Source organism: Merops nubicus, unplaced genomic scaffold (assembly GCF_000691845.1).
Source record: "Merops nubicus isolate BGI_N331 unplaced genomic scaffold, ASM69184v1 scaffold2452, whole genome shotgun sequence".
Classification (NCBI taxonomy): domain Eukaryota; kingdom Metazoa; phylum Chordata; class Aves; order Coraciiformes; family Meropidae; genus Merops; species Merops nubicus.
Window position 1 is genome coordinate 2,088 of NW_008594080.1, and position 23,806 is coordinate 25,893.

A 23,806-nucleotide genomic window follows, 5' to 3' on the forward strand; every position below is an offset into this window, starting at 1 on the left:
GATAATCGCAGTTAGGATTTTTTTTCTTAGTGTCTTCTACATAACTGGAATGAAAAGAATATTAAAAGGAGGAAAAACCCTGAGGATACTATCAGCATGGCTTGGGAAGGTATGAGGAGAGAGGAGGAAGAGGAGGGTTCCCACAAGCTTTGGGCTTGCTTGCATTGTGGGAGAATGTGAATGATTTAACTGTGCTCTGAGTAAGGGCAGACACAGCTGGATCCTGGGCAGGTTGGTTGTGAGGAAGGGTTGGGACTCAGAGGTGCTGCTGAGAATGGAAATGGAGGAAGTCTGAATTTTTTTTGGATTTTTAGTGTGAAGTCTGGAGGTGTTTAGTGAGAGCGGTGTCTGAACCTGCAGCAACTTTCCCTCTAATTGTGGGAGCTGGGGAAGGAACCTGGTGGCAGAAGAAGCTGGTGCCTGTATTTATATTAAATATCAGAGGAAAGAACTGGAAAACTCGCTGGAAAATATTACAGTGTGCTGAAGTGTTTTGCCCATATAAAAGAAAGACTTGAGAGCAAGCTGTCCATATTAAACAGCAGTACTGCATTAGAATTGTACTTGCCAAACAAGTATGATTTCTCTCATTATTTGGTAGGCAGTCCTGTTAACTGCATTGTCCCCTTTGCTTGCTGGGTTTGGAGAGTTCTTCACGTGCTTGTAAGTGAAGTTAGATATATTGTCACTTGCATGTAGTAGTGTTAAATTTTGTGCAAATTTAACTCAGACCAAAAAATCTCTCTCTTCCCCTTCAGCTCAATGTGATTATCCGGGCGTCGCTGCAGGGTCTCAGGGAGAAGATTGATCAGCTGAAGGACTCACTGCTGCGGGCCGTGTCAACACACCAGATGTATCCCTGCACACCCCAACTCACTGACCTTCCTGTGTTGTGGCAGAGGGAGGAAAATGGGCTCTGATTCTCTGCGTGCAGTTAGGGGGTTTCCCTCCTTCCATTTTTAGAAGACTTTGTGACCAGAGCTCTGTCTGTGCTGCTGCTGGGTGTGTTCGGTGCAGTTGTAATGCGTGGTGGGTGTGAGATGGGTTTTTTAGGCTTCTCTTGGACACAGCAAGGTGGTCTGAGGAATGTCAGAGCTGCTGTTGTCCTGCCTGTGCCCTGAGTGATGCCGCTGGTTTGTGAGCTGAGATCACTCACCAGCAGGGAGCCAGGAGTAGACAGCTCACCAGGTTGTCCTCTCCTGGCTCTGTGGCTGCTGCGGGAGCGTCGGTGCTCACCCAAAGGAGGGGTGATGCAGCCTTGTGCAGAGGGTGGGCAGGGATGTGGCCACCCTGAGCGGGGCTGGCTGTGGGGGCACAGTGGAGCTGCATCTTCAGAGCGATGTCACAACGCTTGAAAATAGGCCTTAGAAAGAAATCATAGGTTTTGTTCTAGAAGTGTTGCCCTGGTGCCTGGCTTGGATCTGCTGCTCCTTCCATAGGCTGGGATAGTCAGGCTTAGGGAGTGAAGGAAGTATATCTCTCCCCCTGGAGATATCCAGCCCTAATTTGATTTAATGAATGTTTAATTCACGTGTCTGGTGGCAGAAATCCCTTCTGAGCCCTGGTCCCCAGCGCTGTGCTGATGGCCAGGGTGAAACCTCCCTGTCCAGTGAAAACCTGAGAGCAGACAAGTGCTGCTGTGGCAGAAGACAGGCACAAATCCATTCAGCTATTGTGTGTTCTGCTGCACAGTACCTGGAAGAGAGTTGGTAGTCCTTCAAAGTATCACTAAGATAAATTTTAAAAAGCAAACGTGTTCGCAGCTGAAGCTGCAGCGCTTCAGGGTCTTGTCTTGCAGAGGTGCTGCGTCAGTGGCTGTTGGTGTTCTGCTGGTGAACTGCAAATGGCAACACAGGCCCCAAGGAAATTCTTGTTTCTTCACTGACCTCTTGGCTGGGAGCTGCTCACCTGGTTTGTGTTAGGAGCCCCCACTGAAACCAGAAATGAAGTACCTGGGGGTGTTAAAAGCTCTGTTCTTTTTGGGCCTGCCCTGGCTGGGTTGTGACAGTGTAAGCTGGAGCTCTTCGAGAAGATTTGTCCTTCCCCAAACAACCTGGGCAGCACTGCTGTGTGGTGTCAGTGTTGCAGAGATCAACTGTGTGGGACTTGTTAGTAATAAATGAAAGAAGAACAAAGTTGGATTTTGAAGAGGGGAAATCCTGTTCTTAATACTTAAGCTAATTTGGCAGTGAAGAGCTTTCCAGTTATGATGTCACTTGCAGGTGACGACCTGGAGGTCACTCTGTGGTTGCTGTGTGAAAAGTTTCTCTGAGGTCTGAAGCAAAGAATAACAAAAGGTTTCATTCAGAAAAATGTGACCTATCCTTCTCTTAGGTCTTACAACCTTTTCTTGAGCTAAAAGTTACTTTAGTTTTCATGATTAGGAGATGTGATTTATTTTAAGAATATATAACTAGTTTTATTTTCTATACTCAAATTAAATTTTTCCAGCATCTTGAAGTTTGCTCCTTAACCAAGAATGATCAGCACGCAGCTGGAGGGGGACAGGAGGCAGAATTTGGTGGATGACCTCCTCACACGCCACAGACAGCTTCAGGCATCATACCAGAACGAAGGTCCGGAGCCAGACGTGATAAGGTAGGGCTCTGTCACCTCCAGTAACCAGGGCACTTGTGCTTGGACTGTCTGAGGAGAATGTTAAAGGCATCCATTGAACTAATTACCTCTACATGTAGCAAACTGCACCTTCTTTGGCTTACAAATCCTGTGGGTTTTTTTAGTGACATTGCAATATGTGTCTGCAGAGCTGGGGAGGGTGTGGGGATGGGAAGATATCACTACCTGGAAGAGTTGGAGATCTAGCAGAGTCAGTCACCGAGTTGGACTGATGGGTGCCACCATATCAGACCTGCATGAATTGTTGGAAAGAAAGCTGTCAGGACGGGACTCAAGCTTCAAACAATCCCCAGCAATCATGTTGGGTAGCAGCTGGTGAGGACCTTCAGGAGCTTTAATTTCCATTTTAACATCCTTCACAGCTAGGAAAAATAATTATGGTTAATAGCCTGCAAGTTGTGCTGTGCTTATCACAGAATCCCAGCATGGTGGTAGCTGAAAGTGACCTTTGGACATCTTGTCCAATCCCCCCTTCTCCAGCAGGTCATCCACAGCAGGTTGCCTAGGATGGTGTCCAGGCAGGTTTGGAATCTCTCCAAAGAAGACTCAACAACCTCTCTGGGCAGCCTGTACTAGAAGTACTCAAGGCCATGTTGGACAGGGTTTTGAGCAACCTACTCTAGTGAGAGATGTCCCTGCCCATGGCAGGGGGGGCTGCAACTGGATGATCTTTGAGGTCCCTTTCAACCCAAACCCTTCTATCATTCTCCAGAGCAAATCCAGCTGATGCAGTGATGCTGGCTTCTACATCTAGTGCCGAGTCAACAGGAAACACATGAAACAAGTAGGCGAAATGCCCTTGGGGATGGGTGTTGTGAGAGGAACTCTTGGTGTCACCTCTGAGCAGTCCATAAACCGAGTGGACCTCCTGAAGCATGGCTGTGTCAGCTTCTTACAGCTGTGGAGGAGGCAGAGGTCAGGATCCAACCCAGAGCTGCTTTGGCACAGAGGTGCCGAGGCAGATGGGAGGAAAATGTCAAAATCCCATGATCATTTCAGGCTCCGTTAGAAATGATCAGGGGAACCAGTATTTTCCAGCACAGGCTAACATCAGAGGCAGTATTTATTTGCTAGTGTTGCAAGGCTTGAAGTTTTATGGTTCTCTTTTAAGTTCTTTAATTAAAAATGGATAAAACTATGCCAGCTATTCTCTGCCTAGTGAATTGACACCCTGTCCATAGTCTCCCTTGTAGGTCTTGTTTTCAGTGGCAGGGGCAGGGCCTGAACCCTGTGCCAGGAGGTCCAGCCTCTCCCTGGCCCCCATGTCGGTCTGTCGGGAGGGAAAGTGCCTCCCCTGCCTGCTGTGCTGCACGTAGGGATGGGGCACAACAGCTTCTCGTAGGGTTAAGCTGCTTTTTACAGCACTGGGCTCCTCTAAAATGGTTGCAGAGTTCTGGAAAAGCCTGCTTTGGATTTCAGTGGGTGGCCAAAACCAGTCTGGAGTCTGAATGCCAGCTTTTCCCCCTGCATTAGAAAAATCAGCACATGTTGCTTGATGAAGTTCTAGCAGTGACACTTTTCTCTGGTTTTGTGGTGGGTTTCCGTATCTAATCCACCTCCGATGTGACAGCACGCATTTTCAGAGGCCTTTTCCTTTCCAGCAGTCATTCCTTTCATTAACCTTCTTGCACCAGTGATCACATGTTTATTGTCCCCATGGCCTGTAACTGTGAGGGCTTCACGAGAATTAATCTTCATTTAGATTCGGTCACCATTCAGTGAGTTTTACATCCTTTGAAAACTGCTGTAAAGCTATTTCTGGTGAAGTACAGTGGCCTTAATGCTTTTAGTATTTATCCTAACTGACAACCTGGGCCAGTGCACAGGGCAGGAGGCTGCGTGGCCCGGGTGGAGCCTCCGTTACCTCCCGGCGTTGTCGCCCTTAATTAAGATGCAACTGGAATTTTCCAGGGGCAAGGTTGTGCTGTTGGCGTGACTCTGCTGGAGCAGGGGCTGTTCCGTTTTCTTTGATGGCTTTTCAATAGCTGATTTCAGTATCTTCTCTCCTTTTTTTTCTCCTGGGAAAAACCCTGTGCGGGTGGCTATAACAGAGACTTCAATGGGGCAGAAATCCTCCTGGTTTCACGCCGTTTGAAAGGCAGGAGTAGAAGAGGCAACCAGAGATGGTAACTTCCTGGAATTCACAGGGCAAACTTTTGTGAGTCTTCAAACATTTGAGGAGGCAAAAGGAATTGGGGATATTCCTCCTCCTGTCTGACCAGGTAGTCAGTATGTAGAAGTAAGTGTCAATCACTAGTGAATAAATAGACATGTCTATCTTGTCTTCTCAAAAGTAGAGAATATTTTGATAGCTGTGGGACACAAAGCACTTTACTTACTAGCTGCCCTAGATAAATTTTAGAAGAGTTCATATTGTTTTTATCTTTAACATGTGTTACCATTTTTTTTGTTGTTGTTTCAGTATGTTTCTGTCAGCTCTAAGGTATTTTGGTCTTCATCCAAGCAGGCACTTTGCCTAATGCCAAATGGGCATCGAGTGCCTGACTTTAGTCAACATACCATGAGGTGCTTAAGTGCTATTGTGAACCTCTTACCTGACTTCTGGTAGGATAATGAAGTCTCCTCATTTGAGTCTGTGTTCAAGAGACAGTTTGTATCTCTCTTCTTTCAGAGCATGCCAGAGAGTTTGCTCAAGACTACCTGACCCTTCCTACCCAGGGCTGTTTCAGTACCAGCAGCATCAGTGTGGTGGCCTGACCTGGCCATGCTGAGTCTAGGGAGGATGAACACCTAGCTGAACATGCTTGGAGGCTCATGGTCCAGGGGCTTGTGGTCAGGGGGACTTGGCCACTGTGCAGAGAGCAAAGGCTCGGTGTGAACTTGGTGCTGTCTTGTCCCAAAAGCAGCACTGAGGGGGGTGATCTTGGGCCCAGAGGGGTGAGTGGCAGGTGATGGGGTTGTTGAGTGTTTTGTGACCAGGACAGATGGTCTCACAGGAGCAGTTCTGTTCCTTCGTCTTTTCTCTGGATGTAGCTACACATCTACAAAGAATTCTTCTAATTCTCTCATGCCTTAGTGCAGGTGGGCTCTAGAGGTGAGATGGTTTCGATGAGGACTAGATAAGCTGGTGTGTAACTTGTTTAGTGTTGTGCTATGTCCAGCCTTGCCTCACGCAAGGGATGGCGTAGACAGAAGATGATAATACTTCAGAGCAAGGTTGATCTTTGGTGGAAATGTTCATTGCAGTTTGTGTTTTGAGGGTGCACATGGGACAGTGAGACTGCTGTGAGATCATGTGAGGATTTGACACTGACCCTGGGCTAGGGACATGTCCTCTGTGTAGTTCCTTGCCACGACCCCACCACCCAGACCCTCAACGTCTCGAGTGGACGCGTTACTCCAGGATGACACTGCAGACACTTCCAGCCTGTTGCTTGGCTTGTGCTGCTCCCCTGTGGCACCTGCTGCCCTCTAAGTGCACAGGGTGCTTGGGAACCACCTGGTCTGTGGTGCAGAGCTGCCCTGGTGAAGAATCACAGGATGCTTCGGATTGGAGGGGACCTTAAAAATAATCCAGATCCTTCCACTCTGCCATGGGCAGGGACACCTCCCACTAGAGCTGGTTCTAAAAGGCCCTGTGCAGCCTGGTCTGGCCCAGCTCCAGTGATGGAGCATCCCCAGCTTCCATGGGCAGCCTGGGCCAGTGTCTCACCAACCTCACAGTGAAGAACTTCTTCCTCATTTCTAATCTAAATCTCCCTTCTTCCAGTTTGATGCCATTACCCCTTCACCTTATCACTACAAGCTCTTGTAAAAAGTCCCTTCCCAGCTTCATTGTAGGCCCCTTTCAGATACCAGAAGGCCACCAGAAGGTCTCCCCAGAGCCTCTTCTTCTCCAGGATGAACAGCCCCAACTCTCTCAGCCCAGCCTTGCAGGAGAGGGGCTCCAGTGTCAGTGTTGTGGGCAGGAGTTGGTGGTCCTGCAGATGTCACAGAGTAGCTGTGTTCTGCAAATCATTTGCCTGGTATCCCAGTGCAGCTTCCAGGCATTGAAGCCAGTGGGACCAGTTACTCCAACCACAGGTAAATGGTGTCAAGAGCACCATGACATTTCCCTGATCATGGGATCTGCTGCTCTTGTGTCCTGGTGGAGCTGGGGAGGTCTTCTGGCAGCTGCAGGGAATGCTGCCCTGTTCTGAGCGAGTCTCATGGGGACTTCTCCACCAGGGAAGGTACCTAGATGGTATTTGGAGGTGCTTGTGTTCATGAGACTTCTCCTGTTTTTTTTTTGGGGGAAAGAGCTTTTGCTTTGTATGTTAAAATGATACTTGTTTTATTTACTGGCTTGGAGCTCCCTAAAATACACTGTCAGGAATGGTAAGTGAGAGAATACCCCAGCCTCTTGCCCATCCCTCCGGGCTTGACCTGTGGAGCCAAGCTGAGGTGCCCTGGGCACTTCAAAGAGCCCCACTGCAGAACTGTGTCATTAAGGGAATGTTCAAGTGATCATCCAACCCACTGTCATATGACCCAGGTTTTGTTTAAAACTCAGTCTTGCTGATCAGTCTTCTAAAGCCCTAAGCCTAGGTGTGTGGCCTTGGTCTAAAGTAAGTGCTGGTTGACTAAGTTACTGGGGAAGTTTTCTAAGAATTACCAGTGAAACAATGGCTGCTGGAAGATAAGCCCTGCCTTGTTCAGCAGTGCCATAGCTCCCTGATTTTAAACCCCATCACCTTTTATACTCGGGCACATTGCTAAGCCTCGTAATTAGTTAAATCTGCTCCTAGAATCAAAAGCAATCCCCACACTCCACTGCTCTGTGAGGCTTTCAGAGATTTAGGTGATTAACTTGGCGGAGGCAGTGGGTGGCTAATTGGATAAGCTTTAATCTTCACACCACCAAAGCGAAACATGGCAAGATCAGAGGAAGGAGGAAGTTGTGCTGTGTTGTGTGGGAAGGTAGTTACCAAACATGTCAAAAAGATTATTGTAACGAGCAGACCAGTTGTCCTGACCCAACCTACAAGAACAGGGCAGGTTATTAGTGGGGAGGGAGAGAGGGAGAAGTGCAAATTATTTCAAATTTGCTTGCCTTGTTTTTTGTTTTTTTTTTAAACAGAAGGAGTCAGGTTCTTTTAAGCAAGCAGAGAACTTCATGTTCTCCTTGCTTTAGGGAAGTAGTTTTGTCAGCTGTTATTAACCCCAGATTTTGTGTGCTTGCTAGTTGAACTGCTGAACTGGGACACTGGTGATCTTTGCATCTTCAGGACTGTAATAATTCCATCTGTGAATGTGGCAGAAGTCATTGTGGGGGTAGAACAGAATGGTAGAATTGCTGTGGTTGGAAGAGGCCTTTAAGATCAAGTGCAACCATTCCCCCAGCACTGCCAAGTCCCCACTGACCCATGTCCCTCACACCACATCTCCACGTCTTGGAAACCCCTCCAGGGATGTGGACTCCACCACTGCCTGGGACAGGGCTCCACAACCCCTTTTGGGAAAGAAATTGTTCCTCAGGTCCAACCTAAACCTGCCCTGGAGCAACTTGAGGCCAGTTCCTCTTGTCCTGTCACTTGTTCCTTGGGAGCAGAGCCCGACCCCCACCTGGCTCCAGCCTCCTGTCAGGGAGCTGTGGAGAGCCAGAAGGTCTCCCCTGAGCCTCCTTTGCTCCAGGTTCAGCACCCCCAGGTCCCTCAGCTGCTCCTCCCCACACTTGGGCTCTAGACCCTTCCCCAGCAGCTTTGTTGCCCTTCTCTGGCTGTGCTACAGCCCCTCAAGGTCCTTCTTGGAGGGAGGGGCCCAAAACTGACCCCAGGATTTGAGATGTGGCTTTGCCAGTGCTGAGATCTGGCGTCTAACCCTAAGAAATACAACTAAGGTGTTTAATCCCCCAAGGCAATGCACAAAGCTGGGTAAAAAGGTGTCTTTCAGGTGGGTGTGTCTTTGCCTAACCAAGCCTGATTCCCTGTCTCCATGAAGACATGTCAGTTGTGGAGGTGCAGAGGACTGGAGCAGGGAGGATCCAGCTCCTTTCTGTCAGATGTGGCTGGTGGTGGGCACAGGGGGCTGGGCTCTGGGCCCTGCTCTGGGCTGGTGTGCCAGCATCTGCAGGATGGGGAAGTCAGATCCCATGATGTACAATCTTGTACCAAAACTGTGTTGTTTTTGATTCTGGCAAATCCAGTATTTTGAGTTGATGTGGAGTGAAGCTGTTAAACTCCCCAGGGAGGGTAAGTGTCCTGAGGTGTCCCTGGCTGTGGCCATGGTGTGGGGTCTGCAGTGCACTGCAGACCGACCAGGGCACCTTTGCCTGGGATTTATGGATGGCCCAAAGCTCATGTGTGGAGGAATTGTTTTCCAGAGGTGTTGATTCATCCCGCGGCCAGGAGATGTCTCTAGTTCACCATAATTCCCCAAAGAGCTCCTAGGCACAAGTTCGGGATATTGCTTGAACTCCTTGCAATACAACTTGAGGAGCCAAGCCCCTTGCTGGCAGGGTGGGTGGACTCCTTCTGGCTCCTCTGGCACTTCTGCAGAGCTAACTGTCTCACGTGAAGCCTTTTGACCACAAAATGATTTGGAATGGCTGAGTGTAATGGACAGTTTTTCAGTAGACAGGGGAAGAATAAAACCCTTCTGCAGCTGAGGGGTGACCTGCTGGGAAGCAGCTCTGCAGAGAAGGACCTGGGAGTGCTGGTGAAGGGCAAATTCATCATCAGCCAGTGATGTGGTCTCGTGGTCAAGAAAGCCAATGGTGTCCTGGGGTGCATGAGGAAGAGTGTGGCCAGCAGGTCGAGGGAGTTTCGCTTCCCCCAGTGCCCTGCCCTGGTGAGGCCACAGCTGGAGTGTTGTGTCCAGTTCTGGGTTCCCTGGTTCAAGAGGGACAAGGAACTACTGGAGAGAGTCCAGTGGAGGCTGCAAAGCTGCTGGGGGGCCTGGAGCATTTCTGTGTCTAGGAATGGCTGAGATACCTGAGGCTGGTCAGCCTGGAGAAGAGAAGCTTCAGAGGGGATCTGATCAATGCTGATCAACCGCCAACGGGCCCCTGGCGAGCAAGAGGCTGGGGCCAGACTCTTGTCAGTGGTGTCCAGCAACAGGACAAGGGGCAACAGGCACAAACTGGAACCCAGGAGGTTCCACCTGAACAGGAGGAGAAACTTTTTTGAAGTAAGGGTGCCAGAGCCTGAAGCAGGCTTCCCAGAGAGGCTGTGGAGTCTCGTGCTCTGGAGAGATTCCAAACCTGCCTGGATGTGATCCTGGGCACCCTGCTGTGGGTGACCTGCTGGAGCAGGGGGGTTGGATGAGATGATCTCCAGAGGTCCCTTCCAACCCCTTTCATGCTGGGATCCCTCACAGAGAAGGGACCTGGACTCGATTGCAAAACAAATATAACAAAAAACCCCAAGGAAACAATAGAGGTTAAAAAAAGCAAACCAGAAAGCCAGACCTCTTAGCTCTTTACTGCTGTTGAGGAACTGAGCTTGTGATGACTTACCCCAAATTTGAGTTGCAATTTCAGGTTCTCATATAATGTGTTTCTTGTAGGAATCACAGAATGATATTGTTTGGAGGAGACCCTTAAGATCATCAAGTCCAGCCATTAGTCCAGCTCTGCTGGTCCCCACCATCCCATGTCCCACATCTCCACGGCTTTTAATTAGAAACAAATTTAAAGCTGAAAGGCAGAAACCAGAAATCTGGTATTGAGAGAAATCTTTAAGTAGCATTTCATTTTACTACTTGAATTTGTGTGCCCTGGACATGAAAATTTGTTACCTATTGTAACCAGGGAAGTGTCTATAAGGTGAACAACCCCGTGTTATAATTCTTGTGAAAGAGACCCCAGAACTTGGTTTCTGTCTCTCAGGAGTGTGTGTGCCTGGCTTCTTGGCCATGCTGAGCAGGGAATGCAGGAGAGTAACTGTGGGACTTCCAGTTCCAGGTTTTGAAAGGCAGAGATGGTTCTTTTAGGTCTAGGATTGCAGAAAATTAATAGTCTCATCTGATTTGCATCTGTGTTAATGTGTTGATCTGTTTACTGTTGGAAGCTTTCAGGCTTTGCTTTGTTTTTTTTCTGAGTGTGTGTTTGATCACACAGCAAATTCATGGATATGTGTGTTCCCAGGAACCTGGTTCTTTCTGTGACAGTTTTGAATGCTCTGTGTATGTTCTACTGGCAAACAATAGTTAATATGAACTTATTATCCAATATATGCATTACATGTCACCATGTATCTGCAGAATTATTTCTCTCCCCACTTCACCTCTTCTAAGCAGTGCTGTGGAGCCTGCAAGATGATTTATTTGTTGTTGGAAGTTGTCAGGTTCTTTTTGTCTGATTCTTTCTGTGACTGCAGAGACTGACACGGGGTACAGCAGTAGGCTGCTGTCCTCCTGGCAGCCAGCCTGCAACCACAGATCCTACCCTGGGTGGCTTTTGTCTTGAAAATTCTTAACTGAAATTCTTTTCAGATCTAGCCTAATGTCGGGAGGGTTCAAACGAGGTGTAACCAACCCGTGGCTCTTGGAAGAATCTGAGGAAACCAGAGGGCTTGGCTTCGATGACCTCAGGCAGCAGCAGCGAAGGATCATTGAAGGTACAAGAATCTGTCTGGGTTTTAAGAGCATTGCTAAGACTCTGAGAGGAACCCTCATTAGACAATCAAGGCCATAACTTGTGCTGAAGTTTTATCATCTGGAGATGTCATAGGATCACAGAATCGTTCTGAGTCCAGCCCTTAACCCAGCACTACCAGGTCACCACCACACCATGGCCCTCAGCACCACATCTACATCAGGCCTCATGGTTCCAGGAGGTTGTTTTCTCAGTTTGCAGGAGCAGTATTGTGCTTGCAATGTTCTTAACGGGAAGCATCTTCTTAAATCAAATTTTCAAAGACCTTACAGGACATCCTTGGTTTTGACCACATGAATGGTTTTGGTTTGCAGTGGGAATCTCCTTAGTTGCCCTGACTGTAGTGGTATTGCTGCTGTGCTTCAGGCTGGGGGGTGTTAGATGTACTGTTGAGCTGGAACAAGGTAAGACTTAACTAATCATAGCATGGTTTGGGATGGAGGGGACCTTAAAGATCATCTGGTTCCGACCCCCACCACAGGCAGACACATCTTCACTAGATCTAATCTAAAAAGGGTATTTAGATTTTGGCCCTCAGCATCTGTAAGGCATCTCTAACTTTAGAAGTGCTGGAGAAGCTCAGCCTGAGGATCTAGGTGGTTAATGAGGTCGTTCCTCTGTGATTCAAGTATTGGAAGTGATCAAAAGATGTCAGAGTCCAGATCAGCCCCACTTCAGTCTGTGTGTGGGACACATGGTTATAGCTACAGTTCAGGAGAGTGACATGGACTCTAGTTAGATGGTCCAGGAGAAACCTCAAACTCCAATTTTTGGTGACACCATGGATGTCTCTTGGGGAGGCTGACAGAGGTGTTGAGTGCCAGACTTTCATCCTGTTGTAAGGGATGGGGCTTTGACCACCCTGTACCATTTCTGGCTGCTGGACCACAGTGGCTGGCAGTCCTGCTCCCTGCCACATCACTGCTTTCCAGTTTGTCCAACCACTGACAGTCCAGCCTCCAGCACCTCCTCTGGTCTGCTTCCTGACAGCTTTGGGCAGGGATTGCTGCAGGTTTTGGGGGAGGTGCCCACTGAGGACTGTGTGGTACCTACAAACTGGTGCAGCAGAGCTGATGTGGCTCTTGATGAAAGAGTGGCTGCAGAGCTGCTGGGAGCACATTGCCCTGGAGCTGCCCCTTGTGTCCCCTCTGTCTCAGGCTCTTCCATCTGCTCCATATCCTCTTGCAGCTTGAAAAGTCTATTGGAATTCTTTGGTGCTTGCATCACCTGGTTGTCTTTTATTCATGTAAAAGTTTCTTGGATATTTGAAATAGACTAATCAGGGATCTCTGTGTGTGTGCCAGAAAATCTCCTGCTTTTATGATTGAGTAGCAGCTGAACAGTGAATCCTGGGATTCTTTTGGGGGGGACCCCCAGCTAAATGTCCCAACCAGAACAGAGTAATTAATTACTCATCATTCACTTTATTTTATAAGTGCTGTTGCCATAAAGATTCACTTTCATGTTGTATTGCTGTCTTTTTCTTAATATGTTTTGACTCTGGAAGCACAGAGAACAGCTTTTTCTTCCCTCCTGCATCTTTTATGCTGGCATATCTGCAATTTTATTTACTGTGTTTGTACATATTTTTCTACTGCAGAACAAGATGCTGGACTTGACGCTCTTTCTTCAATCATCTCCCGGCAAAAGCAAATGGGGCAGGAGATTGGGAACGAGCTGGATGAACAGAATGGTAAGAACAAGATTCACAGAGACTCATGTTGCCTCATTTTTATGTAAGACACTGATTTATTTTTCTTTTCACTCCTCGTGCAACTGCTCTGCTTATTGCCCACCAAGTAACAAGGTGACACTGTGAAGGTTTATGTACAAAAAACCTCTGCAGAGTCCATCTGTTTATGACCTGGTTGTTTTGTCGTTTCACTACATGCCCTGTGTGTGCCACATGTAACACTTGGTGTGTTTTTATCCAGCCTGCCTTTTGGAAGGAGAGATTGATGATGATTTGCTCAAAGTGCAGAATGGATTTTGTACTCGGTCTCTTGCATTTTCCAGTTTGATGGTAGATTTGTGGTAAACTTTTGTTATTGGGTTTCACTTGAGCATTCTTATTCTGTGTCTTTCTTTATGAACTAAACAGAAAAGTCTTGAGCCAGACGTTAAAGGAGAAGCATTGTGTCGTTTTCTGCAGATGATTTGGATTTTGAAGGTTTCGTGGCATTGAATGCAGGATTAAATTAAGTGCAACACTGAAACAGAAGAGTACCTATTTTCTTTAAAATGAGCCTGTATCCAAATGGTGAAATTACTCTCCTGTTAAAAGTGCTTTGTTACTCACTTAATTGTTGGCGTGACATAAACTGTCCCTTGGAGAGCAGCTCCTCCAGCCTTCCTGACTTCTTCATTTCTTATGATATGGTAATAGTTCAATTAGAGCCTTGGAGCCCTGCCAGCTTTCGCCCTCGCACAAAGGCTGGAGCCATATGGTTTGTCCTGGTCTTGTGTTGTACTTAACCAGCGAAAAGGTAAATGTCCTTTTACTTGCTAATAAATGATACGCTTCAATCAGCTTCTTCCTGGACCTGTATTTGTTCCCCTTGTGCCTGCTCAGAGCGAGGGGTTCCCATATTCCAGTCCCCTAACGTGGAATACTTCTTGGGAGCTCTGCTCCAACCAGGAGTGGAGGGAGAGGACGGCTCTCTTGTGTTAGCCTCGCACACAGGGCTAAATCCAGGAGACATAGGGAATGTCTTTGTTTATTAATCTTAAGGTGGTTAAGAAATGGTTTGTGCAGCTGGGAGAAACTGTGCTCGGTGCTCTTGTCATATTTTGATCCTCTGCCTCATGTGAGGAAAGACATTTTCAATTAGAAACCTCAGTTTCATAAGATCCTTCTATTAACTGTTGTTTAAAAAGTCATATTAATTGCTTTTTTGCTCTAAATAGAAAACAGGTGGGAAGCCTGAGTGTGTTTAGTCATTCTCTGTGAAACCTTAGTTTCTCATCAGGAAAATATACAGTCTGTGTCCCATTTCCCTCTGCTGGGGGTAAGGAAAGGTCCCCCAAATCCTTGTGTTCTTGGGACCCTGAAGGTAACAGGCGTTGTACCATCAGATTCCTGCGTGACCGTGGCAGACTTCTCCTAGCAGCAGAGCCTTGGAACATCTGGGAAACTGGGGCTGTGTTTAACCCTCCTTTTTACTAACAGTGTCAGTTTTGTTTGTTTTACAGATAGTTACAAAGCCTAGAGCAAAATTCTTCATGTTTTCCTGTGAGCTCTTTTTTTGAGCTCCAGGCAAGTCTTCCCCAAAAGGTGGAAACTCTCCTGAGTGCTTAGAGGAGGAATTGCTGAGGGTGTGCTGGTGCTGACTGCGGGCCAGCCCGGGGGGATCTGCCTCTGCTTCTCACTGTCCTCAAACCAGCAGAAATCAAACCCACCAGCCATGCTGAGTGTGGTGTTTGTAGGTCTTTTAGCAGCCTGGAAAAGGTAGGAAATAGTCTGACTTGTCCAGGTGGGGACCAGATCACTCAGCACTTGGCTTTTTCACTGCTGGGCAAGTGGAACTCCCAAATTTTCTCTGACTTCAGGCAATCCCTTCTTCTTTCACTGGTACAGGGGGGATATGGTCAGGCATTTCCATGCCACTGGCACACTGGAAGAGCTGCAATCTCTAGTGGTATTTTCCAGGGGCTGCTTTCCCTTTGCACATCTTATTTCATGCCCTGTGCTTAACTGTCTACAGACTTTTCCCAGGCGCTCTGCCAGCCCCGTGTCACCGTTGCACGGTCAGGCTGATGAGGATAACTGCTCTGTAATTTCCCCCCGACTTGGAATCTCTTTCGTTCCTAGTGCTGAGTGATAATGGCATCGTCTGGATCTGGGGAGGCAGGGGAAGTGCATCTTCATTAAGTGCTGCATCAGTATTTCTTTTTGAGTCAAATTTTCCATCAAATTGCCCGTTTCTGTGGGAAGCTCGACTTCCACTTCCCTGACTTGCTTTCGACATTCCCACCTTCTGCAACTAATTAGGTGCCTTCAGCCTGTTCTAGAGTTGTGATAAAACATGGCTTAATTCAGGAGGAGCTGATCACATGTGATAGTTAATGGAGCAGACTTTAGGGAGCTGGAGAACTGTACTTGTTTTCCAGGCAGCTTGTTCTTCAGAGCTGCTTTTTGCCTTCCCTGGCAGCTCAGGCTCTGTTCAGTTGAGATATTTGCACTTCCTAGCAATTTGAGGTGGCCTGAGGCACTTTCCCTTGAATGCCAGTTGGTGTAGCTGTGTATTTGCAGATTCCCAAGCACTGGAGGCATCCCGATTAATTATGCAAAGTTTACTTCTGGAGTGGAGTCGGTAGGTGGAAATTCTTTTGTGTTTGTTAAATGACTGACAAATGATTCAACTTTGCTTTGAGAAGGGTACTTGCTTGGTGGTATCTGTTTTTCTCCTTCACTGGTGGGCTGAGGGGCAGTGATGAGGAGCAGTGTTTGAAGTTTGTAGAGGGCATTGTGCAGAAAGGCATGGCTGTGGTGGCTGCTGGGCTCTCCATGAGGCTTGGTCCTCCTCAGTGGGAAGGCTGGGTGCTGCTGGCCTTGCTCAGCTCTACTGCCCTACAGCACCCATCTTTTGGCCAGTCTCCCCCAAATTCCTCCATGGTCAGCAGACACCAGCAGATGTTGCTGAGGTGACATCCCTCCAGCGTGCCTGGCATGTCCACTCTGCAGCAGGGCACAGGGCACCCTGGGAAAGTCTGGTTTTTCCAAACCTGGCTTGGGATGGAGGTGGCTGTTCTGCAGACATCTGCCCTGGGCAGATGAGCCTCATCCTTGGGTTTCATTGCAGCACATCCAAGTTTTAATTGGAGTCTCATGTTGCTCTTTACTCAGATTTTCATATAGCTCTGTCCTTGAGATTTTATGGTTCTTCTCAAAGCCAGTAGTCCTTTTCAAACCTCCTGAGCGTGGCATTTTGCACTGATGAGCACAGTTAGAAGCAGGGTACCAGAAGACATTGTTTTTTTCCAGCCTCAGGAGTCTACTTGCAGTGGGAGAGATGCAGGATTAGCAAAAGAATTTTCCCATCATTAATTCCAAATTTGGCCCTAGAAAACTTTGTGATCCTTTCATCTGTTACAAAAAAAAAAAAAAATCAGGAAAGAAAATAGTGTAAATGGCCTCTGGCCCTGGTGATGAGGCAATCTAATCTACTGCAATAATTTGGGAAGAATGCTTTCAGGAATCCTGACTGCTGTTTGTTTTACCCTTATAGAGATGTTGTTTTCTCCCTGTGACATGAGAAGCTTGTGCTCGGTGCTGGGTGGGCACTGGTGGTAGCTTACAAAATTTGTCATGTTTTGCATTTTTAGTGTGTCACTCTCCCTGTGGTGCACGCTGCTGGGTCGGAAGCAAAAGAATTCATCCTCCTTGAAAACTTATCTTGGAGCATAAACATGTTCATAAGTGGATAAACCACAAAGCCAGACCACCGTTTGTCCTTTTACTGGTCCAGAGGATGCTCTGTGCAGTCAGAGTGAACATCCAGGGTGTTCTTCACCCAAATGGGTCATTTTAAGTAAACAATCTCTCCTAACGGTGCTTTAATTACTGAGTTATGTAACGTTTCTAATTTTATGTCAAAATCAGATTTCTAAAACCAACTCAGAATTGAAGCACTGTGTATTTTATTATTTTTTTAAAATAGCTTTGCAGTTAAAGGTTGTGGTGTCGCCTCTGGTCACTGTGGGTGGCACAGCAGCCCCCGAGGTGGACTCAGCTCAGCCTTTCACTTGGTGCCAGTTCTGTAGCCCAAGCCTGTGACTTACCTGGTGTATCATTTTTGTTCACCTGACAGGCTGCCGTCAAAATCCAATTTAGAGGCTTCACTTGAGGCTGGAGCCCTCTTCTAGCTGCTGCTCTTTACACATGCAGAGAAGTATTCTTCCCCTCAAACTGCAAGAGGGGAAATTTAGATTAGAAATTAGGAAGGAGCTCTTCACTCTGAGGGTGGTGAGACCTTGGCGCAGGTTGCCCAGGGAAGCTGTGGATGCTCCATCAATGGAGGTGTTCAAGACCAGGTTGGATGGGGCTCTTTGAGCAGCCTGCTCTAGTGGTTGGTGTCCCTGCCCATGGTGGAGGGATGGATCTGGATGATCTTTAAAGTCCCTTCCAACCCAAACCATTTCATGGTTTTAAGGTGAGTGAAGTGTTACTGCTGATGCAGAGGCTTGTTGAAAACAGCACCAGGAGATGCAGTGCAGCAGGGACACAACCCCTCTCTCCTAGGGCAGTGTTCAACCTCACGTCTGGAGCAAACAGCCCAGTTGGTGTATGGGCAGTGAAATGCTTCTCCTTAAAGATTGTTTCACGTGGCTATTGCGTAATCAAAAAGGGACCCTGAAGCTGTTTCACGTTTCTGTTTAAGAACACTTCTGCCCTAATGCAAACTAATTAGCCTTGTGTATGGAATACGTTTGAGTTATGGGACTGACCCCAACTGGGGCTGTGGATCTATTCCGTCATTGTTAGGATTAGTTTGTAAATAAAATATGATTAGAGATGAAAGTTTTTTAAATGTTCATCATCTTGTCTAAACAATGTATGTTTTCATCATATAGAGTTACAACCCTGCGTGCTTTCATCCCCTTCTGAGGTGGCTCGAGTCCTCTGATTTGAAGGTGGTCAGTGCTCCTTGAGAAAGGCTGAAGCACCAGCAGGTTCAGGTTTTCTAAAAACCTCTCCAGAGAAGCGTGTTTTTAATATTCAGATGTAAAATAATCATATGTAGTCTGGCTGACCTCATACGACACAGATAGGTTTTTATTTTGCTTCCCAAGCTTATTGTATGGAATAGAAACAACCTCAAATTTGCTGGGTAGATGGGCTGTCTTTATTGCATGCTGCTTCATTGGATTTAACCCTTCTTGGGGGAAAAGCTATCACTTGGGTTAAAACATTGCTTTTTGTCATGAGTGATCTAAATATTGGAATGCTTAATCTGAATGTGAACACTTGGGAGTTGGGCAATAACAAAACTGAGCTTAGGTGGCCAACACATGCTGTTTTTTTGCAGGTCCTGCCTTGTTTTCTGTGTAGAACTTGATCTATTCTGGGATCAGATTGAGCATACGTGGTGACAAAACCACTTTAAGGTCTCTGCCTCATTTCATCCAGGTCTGGGAGATGGTTTAGTGAGTATGGTGAGGGTTGTAAGGGGGATTTTGTGGCAACAGAAGCAGAAAAATGTTGCCTTGGAGCATAAGTGTCTGTGCTCCTGCCCAGGAGCTCCATGTGATGGTGGATTACTCATCTCAGCCAAGTGATCTTCTTCTGTGTGTCTGCTGTAGCATCACAGTGTCTGGTGTGCCAAGGTCTGGAGGTGTGGCACTCGACAGGAATTGGTGTGTGCTGTGCTCTGGGTGTGATGAATCATGGAGTGGTTGGGGTTGGAAGGGATCTTTAAGGATCATCTAGTCAAACCCCCATGATGTACTGGGGAATATAGACTCATAGAATCATTTAGCTTGTGAAAGACCTTTAATATCACTGAATCCAACCATAAAACTAACACTGCCAAGTCTACTGAAAACCACATCCCTGAAATATATGAAAATATATTAAATACTGTTTGGAGGGACAGACAAGATTTGGTTTATATGTGGCTTTTTAAAAAGAGGTTCAAACCCTCTTTGACTAAAAATCCAAAATAAACTTTGGCTGTTAATTTACTTACAGGTACTTTAGAGTAGGGGATGATGATGTTTTGCCTCCCAGGGAAGCTCTCAAAATCAAAATACATTCAGGCTTACTGTCAGGAGGACTGTTGCTGGAAGGTCTGAGAGGAAGCTTTTAACTCTTGAGGGCAGAGTTGGAGCTGTGTGGAGGCTGTGATGAGGATGAAACAAAATACTTGGTACCTATCAAGGAGGTGCCTGTCAATGAGGAACCTGTCTGTGCTTCCTGCTGCAGCAAGGTTACACTGAGTTTGGAAAATGTAGCTACCCAAACCAGCATTGTTATATTGTATAATATTGCCTAACCTTTTAAGTAGAGGACTCTGCCCCTTTGGTGTTTCCAGTGTTTATTTATCTGCAAAATTTCCTGGTGTTCTTAAAAAGAAAAGTGAAAGCAGCAGGGAAGCCACTGCAGTGTGGCTGTATCTCCAAGCCTGGGTTGGAGCCAGCTGAGAGCACTGACACAGGGACCTCTGCAGCCTGGGCTGATGGTAATTTTCCTTGTGTTGGATGATGTGGAGCAGCAGGAGAGAGGTGTGAGATGTCTTGCCTGTGGCCTTCACAGAGAGTTGCTGACAGCAGAGGTAGGAGCAAGGAGTAAGATCCTTTGTGCTCCCTTTCAGGCTCTGGTGGGATGGGTTTCTAGCAGTCAGATCCTGCTGGAAAACTCTGGTACAGCAGAACAACTGTAAGTATTGAGGTGACAAGTCTGTGGTGGCTCTCTACTAAAGTCCTTGCTAAGAGTCAGTTGTGTCAAAGAAGTTTGGGTTTACTCTGTGGCAGAGCCTTTTGAGTAGGGGAAAAGAAATAGATGTTGCTTTGACTTAAGAATGGCTTTGATGGTGTCTCATGAGAGTTTCTCCTAAGTAGTCTATGGAAGCATCGGCTCAAGTGAGAAATCTTCAACAGGCAGGCCATTGATTGGGTAATTAGACTCAGAAACTGGGAACTGGCTGTTCATAGTTGGGATGGAGGCTTGTCTTGAGTTGGGTTGCATGGGTCAGTCTGGTTCTGTTCGGCACTCGTTAAGGACATGGATGATGAAGGACGTGGTATGTTTCCTCAACTCCTGTGTCATACAAAGGTGGGAAAGGCTCCAGCTGTGTTGGGAGTAGTGTTAGAACTCCTCCAAATGGTCTTGAGAAACTAGGGTGGCATGGTTGTGCTACCTGCAAAGGATGACTCTTCTGTAAGGTTTAACCAAGTTAAAGATGAGTACAATGTATAGGGTCAACTCTTAAGCATGAACAAATAGCGTAATGTGGTGGGAAGAGCTCTGTACAAACCAGTGTTGTTTGGAGAATACGGGATCCTTCGTTACACTTGGCATTGAGGAGGAGATGGCATGCAGGTTGGGCCAGAAGTCTTCAAAGGAACATGGACCTGGGGAGGGGGCCCAGAGGTTGGCCAAAAGCGTGATTTGAAGCACTCCACCAGGAAAGACCAACTGCTGGGGTAGCTCAGTTAAGAGAAGAGAAGGCTGGGATGGGAACAGAAAATGATGAATGAAACTAGCTGGTTCAGGATGGGAGGGAGAAGACCTTCGGTAATAGGATTGAGTCGAGGTCAAAAGGAGCAGGAAAATCCTTCCAGCAGCAGTGAAGTGACCTGTGCCAGGAGGCTGGGAAGTCCCCGTCATGGGATGTCTTTAAGAACACGTGTTATTCCTGACAGCTTGAGCTGAGTTAGAGCAGGAGATGGACTAGACAGATTCTTTTCTATTGTAACCTTCTCTAGCTCTTCCTTTCCTGTCTCTTCTGCAATGTGGCTTCCTTCAGATGTCTCATTCTGTTGCTTTTGAGTTCATGTTTCATCTCTCCTTCTGAATGTCCATTCATCACTTTTGGAACCATCTGTCAGTATAGCAATGTTCTTCCTCAGGTAGTTCCCCTTCTGGGTCCTTCTCCATCTCCTTCTGACTTCTGTGTCTCTCAATGTGAAAGCATCGGGGCACTACAGCTCCTGAGGCTTAGGAGAGTCCTAACGTGGAAAAACCAACCTTCTTCTGAAATGCCTGAGAGATTTTGGCTGAAACCTTCATTTTATTTTTTTTTTTTTTAAATCATCTGGAAGCAGACATCCAAGTTGGGAATCTTGAGCTTGAGTCGTTAAAAGTTTTTCATCATTTTAAGCAACCAAAAATAGGGTCTTCTCCTGGGAAGCACCAAATGGACTTAATAGCAGGGCAAGATGTGGAGGCGGGGGCTGTGTTTTTGGTACGCTCCGTGGACACACAGTACTGGGAGATGAGACTTTAGGTATTTTTTTTTTTTAACAGAAAGAGATAAAGCAGCGAGGCCCAACCTGGGTGAGGATGAAAGCCTTGCCCTTCTGAAGCGGGCCTGGGCTGCTGCGTCCTCTCACACAATGAGCCTGGCAGGCCTCTTGGCACGCCTCGCGTTTTTCCCTGAATAGTTTGAGCCGTAAAAGAGCTGCTCAACATTTGTCTTCTCAATTATGTGGATTTTTCCACCGTTAGTCAGTCCCTACCTCAGCCACACGTTGGTGGGGAAGGGGAAACTGTCTTCCCTCGTCTCTGCACGACGATCAGAAACGCTGCAGAAATTGCTGCTAAGGAAAAAGGAGTTTCTAACTTTTTTTAAAGCCTTTCTGGATTTTTGGAGAACAATTATGATTTAAAACATCTTATTGGTTAAGTCTCGTTGTTAGTTTTCTAGCAGGGCTTATGCGGAGCTCTAGGAGGGATCTAAGCCTTGACTTTTTAGCAGAAGAGAGTTTCCCATCTGCTGCTTCAGGCATTTGATTTAAACTGTTTAAAAAGAAAACAAAACCTAGCTGTAATTGTAGCGATTTCAACACTCTTGATTTCTTTTCTGTGTTAATTTAGCTTTTCCCCCCGTTCAAAAAAAATAAAGAATTGGGACCATAGAGAGGGGGTTTATTTTCCTTGCCTGCTTTCTCCTCTGTTAGGGTGGCTGCAGAGAAGCAGGAAGGCACCGGCCGGGTCTGTTCTCCTTTGCAGCCCATTTGGTGAGTTGTAGACGTGCCTGTGAGCAGCTGGAATCACAGATCCCGACCCTACAGTTGCTGTGTGCAGGAGAGAAGGGCAGGAGATGAACCGTCCCGTGCAGAGCAGCCTTGGCTCCAAGATCCAGGAAACCGTTACCGCAGTTCTCTAGGACTGCAGTTATTTCACCCTGGTAGATAATAGCAAGGTGTTACCTCTGGCTCATTCCCCTGAAGCGTGGTCCCTCTGTTTTTTTGGCTGGCTCAGGGAAGGTGTTAATGGTGTGTTAGAGACGGGGTCCCAAACATTTTCCTGCCTGCTCCCCATCAGCTGCTGCTCGGTGTGAATGGGCTGCGGCCGCTTTGGCGTTTTCAGAGGGTGACGTGTCGCTGTCTCTGGGCAGTGGTTTATTCTCCAGTCATTAGGCACCAGTTAGGCTAAAAATAATGGCTGATTTTAAAATATTGGCTATTTGTGGCAATGCAGTGCAGCTTGAGAGTTTATGCTTCGGTTTTATACTTTCAAAGACTCTACCTATGGTGCTTTGTCTGGCCCTTCATCTTTTCAGAGGATTTTTTGAGGAATTCTGGCAGTGGGAAAAGTTGGTGACTGCTCTGCCCCACATCCCTTGATAACTTGTGTGCTTAGGTATGATTGCAAGGAAGGTGATAGGCTTAGAAGAAAGTCGTGCTTGGTAGGAACCATCTACTCTTGCATCATGGTGATTTCAGTGAGTTTTGGATGCTTAATAGGCTTTTAATAGATTTCCCAGAAAACTTCTTGGGTCAAAACCTGTGTGGTTGCAACAGAGAACAGAATAAGAAAACCACGTTTCTGGGCATGTTGTTATCATGAGGTATTGCTGGAATCTGAAGAGTGCTTTGAACTGGGCTGGCTCACTGCTGGGCAGGTTGGTGAGTGCTCTCCAGCAGATTCTTCTGGTTTTCCCATTATGAGTGCTTCCAGCTCATCTCTCCTCCTGCCTTTGCCTGGAGAACCCATCCTCACTCCCCTGTTCTCCAGGGCACCAAGCAGAATATAAGAGAAGGTTCCAGGGAGACCAAAGAAGTTGGGCTTGAGAAGAGACAACAGAAACAATTTGTAGGTGCAGCACTGTGGGTGGATTTGTCTTGTGTAGTCTTTTTGAAGTGTTGAATGTTGAGTTTTAAAGAAAATGTTGAGTTTTGCCTTACAGGGTTTGTGGGAGCTGTTTTTTCACAGAGGGATTTTGGCCACCTCTGTGTTAGACCTCTTCAGTCAGGCAGATACGCTGTGGAAAGGAGCCTGGAGGCAGTGGCCTGAAACTGAGGAGAGGTGGTAGAGCAGAATATACTGTTAATTATCAGTGCTCAGGTTTTGAGCTGGAGGTGGGTTGAGATCAGGGCAACTCTTCCTGTAGCCTGGAGGGACTGAACTTCATGCAGAGTGTCCAAGTGTCCCAAGCGCTAAGTGTCTGCAGCAGCAGGGAGAGCCTGGAGGGATGCAGTGAGGAGGCTGGAGCCATCTGCTCCCAGCAGAAAGTTCCCTCCATACTGGTACTGTGGCTGCTCCAGCCCCTCTCTCTTACCCCATGTAGTCTTGAACTGACCTCCTGGTGGCATCTGCATGGAAGATGGACAGACCCCATCACATTTACCAGTGGCCAGGCAGTTCCTGTTCTCTTCAGTGTTCTGCAGTAACATATGGGATTGCTTTAGGTGATCAGCACCTCTCAAAACCAGAAGTGCAACATCTTGCAGTGCTCTGGCCACAGCAAGAGCATGGAGCAGGACAGGGCTGGTTGCTACAAGCGCGTGTGTGCAGATGGGTCTCTGTGGTGCAGGGCTGGAACAGGCATCGGGGTGTTCCCATCTGCTTGACTCCTGATTAGATATTGGTGAAATCTGGTGTTTGGTGGCAGGGCAGGGGGCACGTGG

General features: G+C 47.2%; 1 protein-coding gene across 1 annotated transcript in view; it reads left to right on the forward strand.

Annotated features, from left to right (window-relative positions):
* Nucleotides 1-730: 730 nt before the first annotated feature.
* Nucleotides 731-23,806, forward strand: part of STX8 (syntaxin 8) — a gene marked incomplete at its 5' end in the record, with an annotated part of 105,740 nt that continues 82,664 nt past the window's right edge. Inside the window, 4 exons of the mRNA XM_008935612.1 lie at nt 731-853; nt 2,488-2,598; nt 11,071-11,195; nt 12,834-12,926. Coding sequence (XP_008933860.1) covers nt 731-853; nt 2,488-2,598; nt 11,071-11,195; nt 12,834-12,926 — 452 coding nt within the window. The remainder of the gene's footprint in view (nt 854-2,487; nt 2,599-11,070; nt 11,196-12,833; nt 12,927-23,806) is intronic.